We start from the raw sequence: 16,619 nt of genomic DNA, 5'->3' as shown, positions 1-16,619 counted from the left end.
CATCAGAAGATGACTTTCTACAAGCCCCTCCCATAAAATGAAGGAAATGTTTCTCTCAAGGCAGCATTTTGAAGCTTAAAGGACTCATCTCAAGCCCGCTGGAGAGACTTGGGAGACAGAGGGGATCTGAGAGACTCGGGGTCGGGCCTGCAGCCGCACGACCAAGTCCCAGGTGCTTCCCCTCGTGCTGTGGCTGCCCTCACGCTGTGGCCCCGCAGACATGCACAACAGCTCTCCTCACTCCCCAAACTGCAGATGAAAAATGAAAATTTTTGACCTGACCCAGACAAAAAGCAAGCAATAAGGAAAAGGATACCTTCAGTTTTGTAGTCCTTTATTTTTTTTTTTTAAGTTGATCCTCCCATAGTAATGTACTGAAATGCGTAACAGTTACATTGTACAAAGCATTTAAAGAAAGTACCTCAACTTGCCGATTATTTCAAAATGAGATTATAAACAAAAGGAAAAATAAATCTGGTCCCTCACTAAAGGCCAAAAAAAACCCCAAAAATAACTGAATACCTTCCGTTATTTATTTATTTTTTTAAACATAAATTTGGAACACTTCATCTTACAAATAGGATTAACATGAACATAACATCACACAAGCTCGCAGACAACCAGCATAAAATATTGGGTACAGTTTTTAATCAGAAGAATCATGCTTTCATGAAGAAATTATAACTGTTTATACAATTGAATCAATTTACTGTATTACAAAAAAACTAAGTCGCATCTATTAGTTATTTAGTTCATTAAAAGGAAAAAAATAAAATAAAAGAGGAATGTAAGAAAATTTCAAACACTGTTTTGCACTCCCATATACACAGATCAGTTCACCTCACTTTTTTTTTAAGTACATGGGTGCCTACATTGTAAAGCAGTGGGGGACTGGAGCAGTGCTGTTTGTTACAGGAACAGTGCTATTTTAATCAACAAACAATTGTTTGCCAACAAATAAATACATGGTACACACAACACAAAGAAGAAATTAGAGGGAAGGGGGAAAGGAAACAATACAACAAAATAGTGACATGATTGTCTAAAATTAAAATCTCATTACAATGATTTGAACTAGTGGTGCTGTCGATGGACGTGGTGCTTTCACGGAATTATCTGGATGATTTAGCTTCTTGGAGTAGTGAACATTCATAGTTTACAATATACACAAGCCTCTTATGTATTGTTTCTCATAGTTCTTTTTTTTTCTTTTTTTTTTGTGGTTTTCCTTTTTTTTTAACAATGCAGTTGAGAAGGCAAAAGAATTACGGAGAGAACAAAATATTCCCTGTTACTTCTTTCTACATTTACGATGGATAGTGTGCATTTGATAGAACTATTTTCTTTCTTTGAAGGGCTAAAATGCATAAAGCTTTAATGAAGAGATTTGTACATAAAAGCAACTGTTCCCAATCCTGTGTCAAACTATCTTATACAAAAAGAAAATGAATTCAGTTACTACTTTAAAGGAGTGCCCATGTGTGTATCAATGCAGTCTTAACCCTTTTGCCCCTGCCCCTCAAAGCCGGGTGAACTGGAAGACACTTTTTCCCGGCCCCGGTTTACATAATCCACTGAAACCTTTTTTTTTTTTTTTAAGTCGCATTGATCCTCCAGAAGTCAGCAGCTGCCTTTGCTGTGCAAAACAAAATATTGAGAATAAATAGTTTCTTTCTTTTTAAAATTATTCAGTTTAAGGTCACCAGACTTTAAATGAGTGACCCTGCAGATTTATAAGGCATTCTGCTCAGCAGTCTTTTAAACAGTCATATATGAAAGAGCCATGCTACTGGTTTGGACTTGGTCCCATTCTTGGTAAGACTTCACAATGTCATACGTGACTGATGGATTGGATGGCGCTGGATTCTGCAGCAGCTCTCGCCATACTGTGCCACATATTGGGAGAATTGTGGGATGCAGAATGAAGGGAGTCCTTGTCGGAGAGAGAGAGCATCATAGCATACGCCTGGACAGGGAAAAAAGAAAAAGAGGTCATGCTTCAAGTTATCTGAGGTTAAAACCATGCTACTTCTATGTGGCCCAGGCATCTTTTAGACCACAACTGTTCCTCTGAGCTTCATGAAAAAAATCCAAGTGCGTTAGGTTAAACCACTGTCAACCTTTTCACTGACACTTTTGACTCACTAATAGCAGTAATTATTTGTGCTTTCCTCTGGCTTCATGAAGCTCTGAAAAAACTTTGATAATAGGCAAGGTCCCAGAGTCTCATTTGCCTTCAGATTCTTGGCACAAGAGGCATTGCTGTGACCTTCTCCATGGGCATATTCTGCAATTTTTAAAACAGGAATCTTTACAGGGGCTAAAAAGACACTTTTTAATTAATGTTTAAAATAATTCAAGAAATGCCACTTGGGCATCAGTCCAATTATTACTGTTTCTAAAACACACCATTGACCTGGATGCGACAACATCCAACAGACTTTGAAAAAGAAACACCAAAAAGCCAAACCAGCCAGAAGACCAAATCTCATCCTTGCAAGGCTGCAGCTAAACTGCACAGCATCCACGGGAGTGCACCGGCTGTCTGAAGGCACTGTGACAATTTCTTATCACAGCATTTCTGCGGCTGGCAGACAGGAACAAAACCAGCAAGGAAGGAAAAAAATCCACTGGTACTAGGGACCAGAGCACCCCGTGATGTCTCTCTGTGTGGTAGAAGTGCACGGGGAAATTGAGGCATGCTCAGATTTACAGAGGTGGAGTGCAGCCCCGCCTGACCAAGCTGAAACGACATTGCCCGCCGCACACTAACGGCTTAATCCTTTGGGTATCTGGTGACAATAACATTTTAACTTAGTTAAAACTTTTACCTGGGATTTGGATTTCCTGTACAATGGTTGTTTTAGGTCCTCTGGCAGCTGGGAAGTATTGAAAGCTGCCAATTCAGCTTCACTATATTGATTTTCTTCCATTTTCCTCATTTTGAGGCTATCTGTGAAGTGCCTTATGTGGTCCAAAGCAGAAAGTCCAGTCTTATTATACTCCTCCTCTTTATACCTACAAAAACACCACAGAGGTTACAGGGAGTTTTAACATCTGTTAACTGCAGGCTGCTCAGAATGGCTGTTGCCCAACCTTCTTAGGCATTCACATTCACTCCAAGCTTTTGAACTACCTGCACCAAAAATCACACATGCTGCAGAGCTGCCCAGTAAGCAGCAGGGTTGAAGGAGCCCCCGGAGCCCCCTTAGTGTCTGGCTCATGTCCTGCAGTGCACGGTCACATCAGACAAACCACCCTCAGTCACATCTAGTGCTGCCCACCACCAACTTGGGGTTTAAGGCTGATCCTCACTGCGTTCCCTCTTGCTCTCAAATTTACACCCATGAATATCCCCTTTTTATAGGCTCATTAACCACCTTGCACTGTGCAACCATGATCGTGAAACAAAAGGAATCATATTTTCTGTTCTAAAGAGGAGATGGTGGGCAGTGGGAGCAGAGGTGGGAGAGACTGTCTCTCTTCTGGTGTCTCCACAGCCTTTCACAAGACCATTATGGGAGATTAGGGTAGGTTTAAGCAGATAACGTATCTCCCAAGAACATTTCCTGTCTCACCCAAAACCTGACAATAGTTCCCTGAGTGAACTTATTTTTCCTCTTAGCGGCCCCATTTTGTATGAAGAGACTGAAAACAGGGCTGGTATTGACCAAAACACGGATGCATGTTGCTATCGTAACTGGGAAGTTGGCTACCTCGAACGGGTTCCCACGGCACACAGTTTGGTGCTGGCACTCTTGTATGGTTTATTGTTTTTATTTTGTGCATTGAGTGAACCAATACTAGGAAGGAACCAACCTGCCAGGGGAAGCTTTGCAGTTCATGTCCAAAGTACTCGTTTCCTCGTAATCCTCCTCTGGAGTCCCCTCGTGCATGTCGCTTGTAACAGGCTCTTTGACTGCTTTCCCTGCAATTTCGCTTTCTTCATCTTCTTCATCCATCATTACTTCATCTTCTGCCTCTTCGTCATCCAGCAAATCCGAGTTCTGGCTGGTTACCATGGCTTTTTCATCCTTAAAGTGGCTGCCATTCATTCTGAAAGTACCAAAATAAAAACATGCAATAATCAAAAACAACTCGTGAAAGCTCCACACCGGCAAATTGTTGGAGATGGATCTGAAAAGAATGTCCCAGTAGAATAACATAATTTCCTGAAAAAAAATAAATGCATTATTTATCTTTTTGAGCTTCAGACATTTAAGCAGTATTGTAGAAAGACCCACTCAAAAATCAGTGGGACATTACAGCGCAATCAGCATGGGATTTTCCTGTTATCCTGGGAGCCTAGAACTACTGTTCAAGAGGAGGGATGTTCAGATATCCATTCCAAATTTTCTCACGCATTATTTCATCTCATATTTCCAACCACGTCTGTAGTCTAGGCAAAACAACTCTGACTTTTAGCAGAAGCTGTAGGGGCCGAGAAACTCTGAAAATGAGATCTGGCATTTTCAAGAATGACATCCAATACTGCGTCAGGAGTTTTAAAGTCAAAATTACATGCATAATTAATTTTGCACACCATCATCCATTTGGAAGCCATACTACTTAAGTGAACGTATGGATTACATACATGGGAACCTAAGTGACTTCAGCTGAAGACATGAAGAGTTGTCTGCAATTCTGCCTTCACACTGAACTATGACTACTGACTGATTTGAAGAAGTACTAAAAGAAAGGTCACAAAGCATTTTAAATGAGACACCTCTATTCTTACGAAATGAGTATGTGGAGAACCTTTTGGTCCAAATGCTGTTATTACATTGTCTCTTGCTTTCAGACAATGACTCCTCTTAACTACTTCCTATGGGATTTTATCAAGGGCACAATATCCATGCTGAAGTAGAGGCTTATTTGCTAATGGCCTCAGTCCTGAAGGATTTTGACTACTAGAGATGCATCGCGTCCACTGCATTAAATGAGAGCTAACGATACTCAGCACAACCACTGCACTGGGAAACACATGGCCAGACGTGCCCAGGGCATGCCAGGGCTGAACACAGTGGAACCACGCGAGCGCACGCTACCAGCCTATCTGCCCCGCTGTTTTACGTAGCATGGAGACCTTGATTCATCTATTGTTCTAATTGTGCAAAAGGTCCCTACTCTTCCAGGAATACAGTTATAAAAATGGAAACCTTATTGTCCGCCTGCAGTTTGCTTTAGACCGCGTGTGCTTCAAACTGTGCGGGACAATATGGAATATACCAAAAGTTTTCTCTAGATAAGGATGAGTCCTATCAGCAAATTTCATATTTAATGTTAGACTTGCTGTTATAACAGATGTACTTTCTTATGGAGCATACACAAGTGAAATCTAGTTTGTTATACGACGATAGCATCGTTTTCCTAAACACAACAGTTTCATCTATTTTCTGAGCAAATTCCAGCCAATTGTCACAACTTTAGTGCTTACTGCATTAAAGAAAGCTAGGCAATGGTCTGTTTATATCACAGTATCAAAAAATCTGAGGGTGAGCAGAGTCGGGAGAGCTGAAGCAACCACCCCCTCTCTAAGTTAATCAGAGCAGTATCTCTTTATCATCTTTTATTTAAATACGCAGATATAAGAAATTGCTGAGCACAGTCTGGGCTGCCAACTTGCTTGCTATGCTCAATTGAGGCTGCTAGAAATGAAAGGGAGATGGACTACAACCAAAGTAACAAAAGCCATGTGATTAAGAAAACAGATTCTCTAATTATGCTTTCAAATGCAGCAATTTGCCAGGGATAAAATATCCATCAAAAGCAGTCTGAAGTGCCAAATTTAGAAAGGAAACACTGCATAACCCAGCAACCTTTTCACTTTGCTGACTTCCTGTTGGAGGACATGTTGAGACCAGATGTGCAAAAAAAAAATCCCAAGCACTCATTGCCAATCAAGATGGAATGGAATTTGAATATGCATGTAATCACTTAATCCAATACTTTCGGGGAAATTGTGTTATGTCCACCATTTTTATTCCCTCACAAAGACATCTGGAAATTGAGGAGACAGTGAAGCTTATCACCAACAGTAAGAAATTTTTGATGTCGATAATGTAATGCCAAATCAAAAGTGCAAGTAATGCATAATGCAAAACCAGTCTCAAAGAAATGTATGGTTGATATGCGTATCCCTGTTACAGCCTTTTTATTTTTTGCTTAGCTATATTTGTATTAGCTGAGAATCTTTAGAAATGGTCTATATTCTGCTAGCTTAAAACACATATAATTAATAAATCTTAATAGGAAAAAATCTGTCACATATCAGAGCACTGTGCACTAACACCACCTACCTACAGCTTCACTGACTTTTTGCTAGTAAGCATCCTTCTTGGCACTGCGTTCCTTGCAAGACAGGACTTCTAAGTTATAATCTTCCATTTCATTTAAGAATTTAGCTTAGTCTACTTTACAAGCTATACATTTAAAGTATATTTAAGCAATCTGATCCTTCCACATTTAGCCATCGGATGTTCACCTGCTCTGCCATGAATGTAAAACAAAGGAATTTTTTAACAGACTTAAATGAGCAATGACGAATGGTGCACAGCAACTTGAAAAAGAGAGGTACTGATACAAGGAGAAATGTCTAAGTAGATGTACACTTCTGGCCAGCATCTGCCACCGGGAATACGTTCATGCACAGCGGGGAGGGAATCAGCATGTTTCTCTTCATAAGACACTTAGGTGAAACCTGAAGCAACCAGATTGCTAAAATAACTCTGGCTCTACACATCATTAAAAGTGAAAAATCAAGTTCAATAAGCAAACAAAACTGGAAAAAGAGCAGTGGCACCTTTTGAAGGCAGACCAGTTGAAACTTACCTCTCCTCTGAGTTTCGGGGGGATTGATTGTTGTGGTTGCTGTTTCCAATAAAATTCCTAATTTCTGTAAAGTAAGAATCTTCTTTGTCATCTAGGATTGCCCCTGTGCTTTCCAGTTCTGAATGAGGTGAAGACGTTGCAGTACCTTAATAGGAGAAATACAGGACTTTTGTTGTTGCTCATTTATATTTTCTATATTTAACCTTCTAAATCAGATCGAAATTGAAATGGTGTTTAAAATGGGTGAGACCAAGTGAGAGCTGTTCATCGTGCCCTATCAGCTTTTAGCTGCAAAACTGGCAATTAGAAGGGAAGAGTTATTATCCACAGGCTAAGGTGGTTTCCAGCCAAAATTACTATTTCAATACCTCCTCCCTGTTACTTTGCAACTTCAATAGTCAGTCAGTAAATGTGCCAGACCAACGGCTGAACTGAGCAAATGGAACTTAATTTTAGCTACCGATGATGTAGATTTCCATAAAATATGAACCAGCCATTGACATGATCACCCAGGTTCATTAGCACTGGGAGACCAGTGACAGACATCTTTGTGCACCTGGGAGAAGACAGCTCTGAGTTCAGCACACGTGCTTGGTATTACCACTGGAGCAAAATGTAGACTGGAAAAACTGAAGAGTTTCTATTAAACCCTGCAAATACCTAAACCAGACCAATGATACTCAGTACCTCCCCCTGCCTTTGCTGCTGTTGCGAGGTGACCACTTTGATCCCAGGTTTTTGAGGCACCATTACCTCCACTACAGCTAGGGCTTTTCAGCTCCTGACAGTGGGAATATTTTACAGAGTGCCAACAAAATCTTTTAGGGTATCCCTTGAGACTCTAAAGCTAGGACATCTATTGACAGCCAAGTGATTGGGATTAAACCAATTTTCCCAGTCTGTTCTCAAAATGCTCTGGTTGGCTTAATTAAAAACAAAAGAAAAGACATCATCCAGTGGTATTAAGTTATACAAGGGTAGAGTTTACGCTGGGATTTTCAAAGCACTTTAAATGTCTGCAGAGCTTAGGTGCTTAAACATTTTCCAAAAATCTTTGGTGCTGAATAACTTGTGCCGATTGACACTCGGTGCTCAAAGTCAGTATTGAAAGGGAACGTGAAGCCCCGGTATGTGAGCGTTGGCTGTATGCAGTGTGCAAAGGGAAGGGAAAAGGCATACATACCAGACATGTTGCCGTTCTCATGCTTTTTTAGATGTCTGTCAAGATTGGTTTGCTGACCAAAACACCTGTCACATAAGTGACACTTGAATGGCTTCTCTTTATTGTGGATGTTACGGACATGTCTCTGCAGGTTGGAAGATATGCTAAAAGACCTGTCACAGTATTTGCATCTAAAAAAACAAAACAGGTGGGTAGAAAGCCATTTGTTAGTAGCTTAAAATGTAAGCTTTGCCCTAGGAGACATGAAGTACCTTCCAAGATCAGCCTCAGTACCCAAACTCAGTTCCTTGGTCCCTATTGTGGCAAGACCTTCCCTGAACTGAAGAAGTGTTTTGGCGGAGTAACTGGAGAGTCGTGCTCTTGGAATGGAGACGTCACTTCTGCAGTTGGTTTTTAGCTTTAATTCACATTAGTCTTTATCTCTTAAATACTACACTTAGGAATGAGCATAATATCTCAGAGTTAATGGCATCAAATTAGCTTGGGTAATTGATTCCCATGTTTTTAAAACTGTTGCACACAAAGTTGGGAAGTTTGAAAACAGTAGAGCAATAACTCCATTGTTTCATGTGCTGCCAATACAATACAATTAAACACTTTTGGAAAAAACATGAAATAGATCTCTTCTAATGCTCAAATAAGGTAAAAAGGGCCATTTCTTTTCCTATTCTAAATTATACTCTGTGATTAAATCTCTTCTTGAGGAATTAGCTTACTCGATTGCTAATCCCAGAGGAAATTTGGTTATCTTGCAAAAACCAGCAATAAACAATCCCAACCTTTAATACCGTGCCAATGTGAGTAGTTTAGTCTATCACTCTGGTACCAGAGGCATCAATTTTCATACTCTGCAGTGATTTGGAGTCCCTAAAGCTTTTGCTGTATTGCTCTTTAAGCCATTACTAAGTCATACTATAACTATTCCAAATTCTCTTGCTGGCAACCAGCCAACAGGCTTCACCACTTTAGTTTTTCAATCTTTCACTTCTCCTGTGCGTCTCTGCATGTCTTTTACGCTTGTCAATGATGTCAATTTTTTTAGTGCTGAAATCGCCCATTATGCTACTAATTGTTCCTGGCTTTTATGTAGCAGACAAGTATTACATGCATCAAGACCTTTCTTCAATAAAATTAGATGTGAATCTCATTTCCCAAAGAGACTAGAGGCAAAAAAATATATTGTTTCCTCCCAAACAATGAGCTTAGTCTGCTCTTTACAGGTCATAAAATGCAGAAATTTGTGCATTTGTTTTACTGGAGCATGTGCTGGCTTCTTTCCAGTTGATTTAAATTAATCTTTCATTTTCAATAAGGTAAAGCTTCCATACACATTTCTGTGTGTAACTGTCCTGGATAAAATATCACATACAAATCCTTATCAACAAGAGAGTACGCTCACATGGGTTTTGGTTAATCAGACCTCAAAAAAGATCCAGATTAGGCAGGAAACAAATAAATATAGTAATGTCTCTGCAACTGGGATCTTTCAGAAATCAGATTGACAAAACACCCAACTTCAGGCTGCAAATAACACCACAGAGCTCTTATATTTAAAAAAAAAAAAAAAAAAAAAAAGATGTTTGTAAGGGAAAATGTGACCATGAGCCTTACTGAAAATCACTTCATCCCTGCTCATTCAGAAATGCCAGCTATCCCGCAAGGCAAAGGCAGGACTCGCGAATGGCGCCTGGGTGGCTGCTTGAGGCAAAAGAATTTCACAAGCTATGACCAAAACATTCCCCCATCTCTGCAGCTCGAACACTGAATCGCAGCATCATGTACAGCCACCCTTGTCTGGAGGAGCACAAAAAGCCTTGTTCAAAACAAAGGCAAATGTTCATGTTTGCCAGTGTCACTGGAGCAGGACACTGAGACACAGCTCTACGTTCCCGTGAAGAATAGAAATTTTATGGTGAGTTTAAGTGGGAAAAGAGTTCTGCCAGTAAGGGCACCACATTTCTAACAGCAAGAGAAAAAATCCACCCATCCTCTACTGACAGTGACCCGTGAGACCACAAGATTTCCTGTTCAGAAACCAAGATTTGCCTGTTTTCAGGTAGGAAACCAAAAAGCAACAGTGGGTTGAGAACAGATTTCCAAAGCTATTGCAGCAAAATGTGCCCACTGGTATCAGTGGGGATTATCTAGGCAATTTTAAGAATCTCTCGAAAGGCTCAGACTTGCGCACACATTACCACAAATGAGGGAGTGATGCTGGAGCTGTTGTAGCTCAGGCACCCACCTTGACAGGACAGCAACCACGTGGGAACTGCAGCGTGAGCTGCTTAGCCATGGGGACATGCACTTCGCAATGGCAATGGTGTCTCACCCCAAAATTCACTGAGGTCAGTGGCAAAACCATCGCTAAAGTCCACGGGCTGTTCACAAGCAAGGCTGTTGAAGACGTGGACCTCTGCTTTATTCACCTGACCACACGCACGACCACCGACACGCGTAAGGGGCTGCTGTACCTGTAGGGCTGCTCTCCAGTGTGCGTCCTCAGGTGACGGGTTAGGTTTGCAGATCTTGGGAAAATCTTGCCACAGTATCTGCGATGAGAAAAGGCTCGATAAGGCAATGCAGCCTTCACTGGCCTCGTTCCAGTTTCAGCTGCTAGAGGCATAGCCCAAATGGATTCACTATTATAGGGTACTATTGGCATTGATTTGGGGTAAAGACACTTCGATAAAAGCATGCAGCAAACAGAAGTGATTGAGACACACACGTACACATGGAAGAATGGAATTGGAATTGCTGGCACTGAGTGGCTTTTCTTGTGCATACACAAACGATACATGGAAATACACTAGTTTTAAAGATCACCCAAAATTTCTAAGCTCACTAAGTGCTTATCTGTCACATGCAGATTTGGAATTAGGAGAATCTATTATTAAAGCCTTGTATTTCAGCCTCGATGTAAACAAATTTCAAACCTTTCAACCAATTCTAAGTGTCAGCAAATGTGACATCATTCTATGCATTGAACAGGATCAGACCAGACAAGACTCAAAGACCTAATCCATCAAGGTATGTTTCTATAACAACATGTCTTCAAAGAAGGTGACATGTTTTCAAAAAGATCAGATAAACTGATATGCCAGTGTCAAACGCCTGCACGTTCTGGAGATGATATAGAGACCCAAACAATGCAATTTAAAAACCTTTCTCCAAACTCTGCAACATGTCACAGGAGCAGTAATGGCAATATATATATATATACACACATATATATGATACATATACACAATATATATACCTCGTGAGCCCTCCCCACTCATTTGAGTAGCACATTAATATTCAGGTTATAATCGGTCCAGTTCTATTAATCACATTCGGCCCATTTTTGCGTGAGGACAGGGCATGCACAGCTCTCAAGAGAATGAGGCTGGCAGTTGCTTCGCACGACAACTTTGAAGGTTGCATCCCTTTACTTGTAACATCCCATTTGTTTTTTTCACAACATGACGTGAAAGCCTTCAAAATAGCCGTGCAGCTAATTCTGCTCCATTTGGCAAAGCTCCCATTCATTTGGGCTGTATGTACACCCACAATCGTTTTTTTTTAGGTCTGTATACTTACGTCCTAATAAATCATACATTTTATCAATACCTTTGGATTATTAAAGGGAGGAAAACATGAGAAAAACGTGTCTGTAGTTTACAATCAAAAAACTCAATAACGAATGCACACTTGTGAATATGAAAGGGAGGAGAACATTTGGAAAAGGAGTTGTTTATCTAAAAGCTTCCATCCCATTCATCGAGCTGCCACGGGGCTACCTGCAGGTGTAGCGCTCCTTGCCCTTGCGCAGGAGGGTCTCGGGCAGGGCGCTGGGGGGGGCTCGGAAGTTGAACATGGACGGCACCGACTGGATCAGCTCGCTGGCCTCCGGCTTCAAGGCGCTAAAGCTCTCCAGCTTCTCGGCCATGTTCTCAATGGCTGACATCTGCAACAGAAGATGGCACAACACCCATCACGGTGAATACCGCTCTGGCTTTCTGCCTGCTTTGAAAAACCTACAAAGCACACACGCTCCCAAGAAAAAAGCAAAGAAAAAAAGCAAATGCAGAGCTGCAGTCACAAAAATTACCGGGCAAATTAGACACCGTGGTGGCCATGACCTTGTCCCTCTTGAAGTAACTCCTGTAACTGCTGGACTGGGTGCATTCCTCAGCAAGGCCAGTGCACAGCAGAACTCCTGTCCTAATCGCTAGAATGGAAAGCTGCTTCCATACAAGATCTAAATAAGCCAGTATTCATTTTTTCTTATTTCTTCTTATTTTCTTCTTACTTCTCAGCTTCTACATAAATACAGCTTGTGCAGTCATGTTCTTTGGGTGGGTGTCTATGAGTCTGTGCAAACCACCTATTGAAATTATCATCTGTTTTTGACCAAATCAACAGAAAATAAAGAGATCCCACCAATAACTGAATTCCTGATTTAGTTATTTTTTTTAAATAAAGGACTTGCAGGGGACAAATACCACAGAGGACACCTTATAAACACTCTAGCTCAACCAAAGGCTGCAACACACCAGAGAGGCTCTATCAATGTCCCAGCCACATCCAAGCATTCAGTAAACTCTTCTTACACATCAGAGTCAAATGCCATGAGATAAATCCGTGAGAAACGAAGCTTTGGTGGGCTTGGTGCTATGTGTTTGTTCACATTACCAGTTAGACGCCTGTCTGGTTTTCCTACAACCTCTTTATATTTCTGCTCTACTCTCAGTTGTTTGTAAGCCCTACTCACTTTGGGATGCCACCTCTTGGTGTAGCTGTCTTAAAGGGCTTTAATTTTCAGGGACTGGGCATTAAATCATTCCTGGAGATTGGCTGCCTTTAAAGTGGAACTGACCCCAAAAAAACTGCTCCAAAACCACCAACATTGTCACTTGGAGAGCTCAAGATTGCTGCTGAGCCTCCTGACAGGTAAGAATAGCCACCTGCCTCCTCCTGTCACTATAAACATGTGGAAAAAATTAAAAAAAAACTACACAGAAACCCAAGATCTGCACCTAAAGACCACCACAGCATGAGCCCTGCGAAATGCCTTGCTTGAACGAAGGAGGAAATGTCACTGAAGACAAGATGTCGAATGCTCCTTAGCCACAGCAGTGCCGGGTGCCACAGTACTTCCCAAGCACTCACTAACCATCCAACAAACCCACGTCCCAACATCACTAACGACGGCCCCAGCCAAGGGCAGAGCTGGAGCAGAACCCCTTCCTCCTCGCCCCGGGAAGTGGCTGGGCTGTCGGGGTGCTGGCACAGCGAGGAGAGGACTCCCCCTGCCCGAGCACATGGATTGCTGTCATAAAACCAAGTGCCAGCTGGGGGAACACCTCTGCAGCCCATTCATCCGTAAGAGACTGCTCTGCTTCTTATTTTTTTTAATTTTATTTTAACGGAAAGAATTGCATGTTTGTCTCCTGGAATGACTGCTCACGTGCTGCTTAGCTCTGGCTTTGGTTTTTTTTTGTTTTTTTTTTTTTTTTTCCCTTTAGCCTGTAGCCTGCCCTCTCATTTCATGCTCAGACTCCTAATGCCGAGTACAAATTGCAATGTACAGGGTACCACTGCCAATTTGCCAAATGTCTTTCATCAAACACGGTGAAAGAAAAAAAAAATCTCAGAGGGAAGTCAAGATACATTTACTTGTCAGGCAACAAATGGGAAAGCATTGCGAGGCAGTAGGGGCTGTAAGCTCTGGGGTTTGATTCATAATCACTCAGCTGCTAAAACATTCTCCACAGATGCAAGTGGACAGCACATTTGTCAATATGAAGGATTTTGACATGTACTGATCACAGGCGTGAGATATGTAATGATGATGCTGCTGGGAGAGGAGGTAATTCTATCTCGGCAGAGAGATGTCATTATCAACCCATACAACTCAACATTACCATATATTTATACGACTTCATACTTTTCCGTAGGAAGAATTGATTCTTAAAGCTTTTATAATAGTCTTTCCCCTGCCTTTAATTCCTTCTAATTGTTCCCTGCAAGAAATCGTTTGTCAATTTTGCAATTGTGGAAAATAAATGGTTTGAATGAAAAATGACCTCTGGCCTTTGGGCTGATTAGCAGTGACAAGACAGTGCGTGGGTTATGATAGCACATATTTACGGTGAAGAATAATAAGGGCACTGAGAAGTATAATAAATGTTTTATTTATGTATATTTAATATTCAAGTCAGTTTCATTATCTAGTGATTTTAAATCATTTCTGGATCACCATTCCTCATGTACACGGCTACCTACAGTAATATATTAAAGAAACTATTTTCCCCTTTACATTTAAAATGGCTTAGTCATGCTTTTTTTTTATTGTTTTCAGGATTTTGCAGAGGAGAAATTGATACTGATTCTTCTCTAATGTCCACTGGTGTAGGTCAGCACTAACTCCATACTGCCTCCAGGATTACATCAGTCCCAAAACAGGTACGAAATCAGGATCTAATCTTAAAGCCCTCATTCAGAGGAAATACAAGCACTTCCAATTATTTTAAAGTATTACAAGCTTTCCAAAAATATATTTCTCACCGTAGGAATGACTATTGTGTTTTTTTAAGACTGATCCATGTAGTTACCTGGTATGATTTATATATTTATCAAGAAAGGCAACAAAGGGAAGTGCTTGGCCCGACGTCTTTGCAGATAAAAATCAGCGTCACCCCACTGCTGTCGGTGTAATTACGGCAGTTACTGGCTGCTGGGGGTACGGCTCACAATACTGGGGCGTTTTCGTAAGAATAACGAGAGCAATAAATTCTTTTTTTTTTTTTTAGACAGGTCGCTACTTCACAGAAGCCAGCCCTGGTGAAGGTGGGGTGAGGACGAGAGGTGAGTTTGCTCCACGTCAGCCTTCCCAGCCCAGACCGTGCTCCACCGTGAAGGTCACCAGCTCCGTGCAGGAACTGATGCTCCTCCACAGAAAACTTTCTCCTGGTGCAACTGAGGCTAAAAGCTAAAATACCAGTGATGGAAAATGCTAAAAGCTAAAATACCAGTGATGGAAATGTTGCTGCTTCCCCGCTCTTCATCCTCTGCTCCTCTCCCCAGCGTGTTTGGGATGCCCTCAGTGCTGCATGGCACCCGGCGCAGGATTTGCCGTGGGGGTGATGTGCACCTGGGCAGCACAGTCCTGCTGCAGCCCACAAAAGCCCTGCCATCCCTGCCCCACAGCATGGCCTCACACGCTTCAAATTTAGGCCAACATCCACTGCCATGGCCCCAGGGACGCACAGGCGGGCATCCACGGAGCAGACCTTCTGCCTGGTGTCTTCTGTCAGGCACCAGAAATGAGAGGTGTGAGAGCTTTAACTGGAGGTTGCCTCTCGATTACCGCATTGAACAGGGGTGGCTTTGGCTCCAGTCTAAACCCTTTTTGAATCCGTTTATATTTTTGTCAAGAAGTTCACCAATTTAATTAGGTGCATATGAAAAGATGCTGGCTTTTGTTCCTTTTAAGCCTTTTGCCTGACAATTCAGCTGGGTGCCCCTCATTTTTTGTATTGTGAAAACTAATGAATAACCATTTCTCATTCAGGTTCTGCTCACCATTCACGGTTTTATAGAGCTCTGGCACAGCTCCCTCGGGCATTTCTTTTCCAAGCTGCAAAATCAAAACCTACTTAGGCTCTTTTTGTGTGGAAGCTGTTCCCTGTCTCTGATCATCACTGTTGCACTTTTCTGTGTCTTCTCTAATTCTACTATGTCCTTTTTGAGAGGGGCTTCAGCTGTGTTCAAGATCCGAGAGCAACATAACGTAATGATGCTTTCAATTCCTTTCTGCTAAGCACTCGGATGATATTTTCATAAAACTATTACTTCAAGATCCTTCTCCTGAATGATGCGAGTTAAGAGTTACACTTTCCCCTCAGCATTACGTGGTACTTATCGACACTGAGTTTTATTATTATTTTAATCCCTGGTGACTCAGCTTTCTGTGAAACCTCTGCAAAATCTTCACAGTCTGCTTTGGATTTAGCTGTTCTCAATAAACTGTTGGCTCTTTGTTCTTTGCCTGTTTACCCTCCATCCCGTGCTGTTTACAAACATCTTTAATCATCCAGATCCCAGTGACACCTCTGGGTGAAGCTGCTGATAAACTTCAACTACTGCAAAAATTGCTGATGTAATTCTTATCCTTTTTTCCCCCGTTTTATTTTTTTAATCCATTTTTTAATCCAGAAGGCTTTCCTATTCTGCCCAGCCTCTTTAGGAGCTCTGAGGGAGAACCCCTCTTTCAGCCGAAGCACAGCCCAAGTAACCCCTACTGCTTCAAAGCACCGTTAAGGCAAGATTTGCCTCCGTAGGAGCTGTGCTCACCGTGGAGATGTTACTGTGGTGAGCAAGCCACCGAGCTCCCGGAGCACGCTGCTGCTATAGCATCGGTGCTGGGAGGTCAGGTGGGTGTCCGTGGCCACCCCATAACTCCAGGGATGGTCCCTGGGGACCACCAGGAATTAAAAGCTGTCGGGAGGGCTCTGCACCCCAGCAAGCACCCAAGCGCCGCGGCCGTCCCGCAGCGGGGCCCGGGGAGGGAGGCACCACTTGGCCCCGAGGATGGGATTAGTGTAATTGCCGTGTCCCCGGT

At 42.0% G+C, this 16,619-nt stretch overlaps 1 protein-coding gene across 9 annotated transcripts in view; it reads right to left on the bottom strand.

Moving 5' to 3' along the window:
• Positions 1–317: 317 nt before the first annotated feature.
• MECOM (MDS1 and EVI1 complex locus) overlaps positions 318–16,619 on the bottom strand; it is a 318,248-nt gene continuing 301,946 nt past the window's right edge. For 8 of the 9 annotated variants that reach the window (XM_067001967.1, XM_067001968.1, XM_067001969.1 and 5 more), the window contains 7 exons: positions 11,794–11,960; positions 10,486–10,563; positions 8,015–8,184; positions 6,832–6,976; positions 3,820–4,056; positions 2,832–3,018; positions 318–1,966 (listed from right to left, as the gene is read on the bottom strand). In XM_067001967.1, coding sequence (XP_066858068.1) covers positions 1,832–1,966; positions 2,832–3,018; positions 3,820–4,056; positions 6,832–6,976; positions 8,015–8,184; positions 10,486–10,563; positions 11,794–11,960 — 1,119 coding nt within the window. In that variant the 3' untranslated portion in view covers positions 318–1,831. The remainder of the gene's footprint in view (positions 1,967–2,831; positions 3,019–3,819; positions 4,057–6,831; positions 6,977–8,014; positions 8,185–10,485; positions 10,564–11,793; positions 11,961–16,619) is intronic. The other variant, XM_067001972.1, reaches the window with a different exon arrangement.

The sequence above is a fragment of the Anser cygnoides genome, chromosome 9 (assembly GCF_040182565.1).
Source record: "Anser cygnoides isolate HZ-2024a breed goose chromosome 9, Taihu_goose_T2T_genome, whole genome shotgun sequence".
NCBI classification, from domain to species: domain Eukaryota; kingdom Metazoa; phylum Chordata; class Aves; order Anseriformes; family Anatidae; genus Anser; species Anser cygnoides.
The sequence above is the reverse complement of the archived record's forward strand: the minus strand, read 5'-3'. Positions and strand labels throughout refer to the sequence as shown.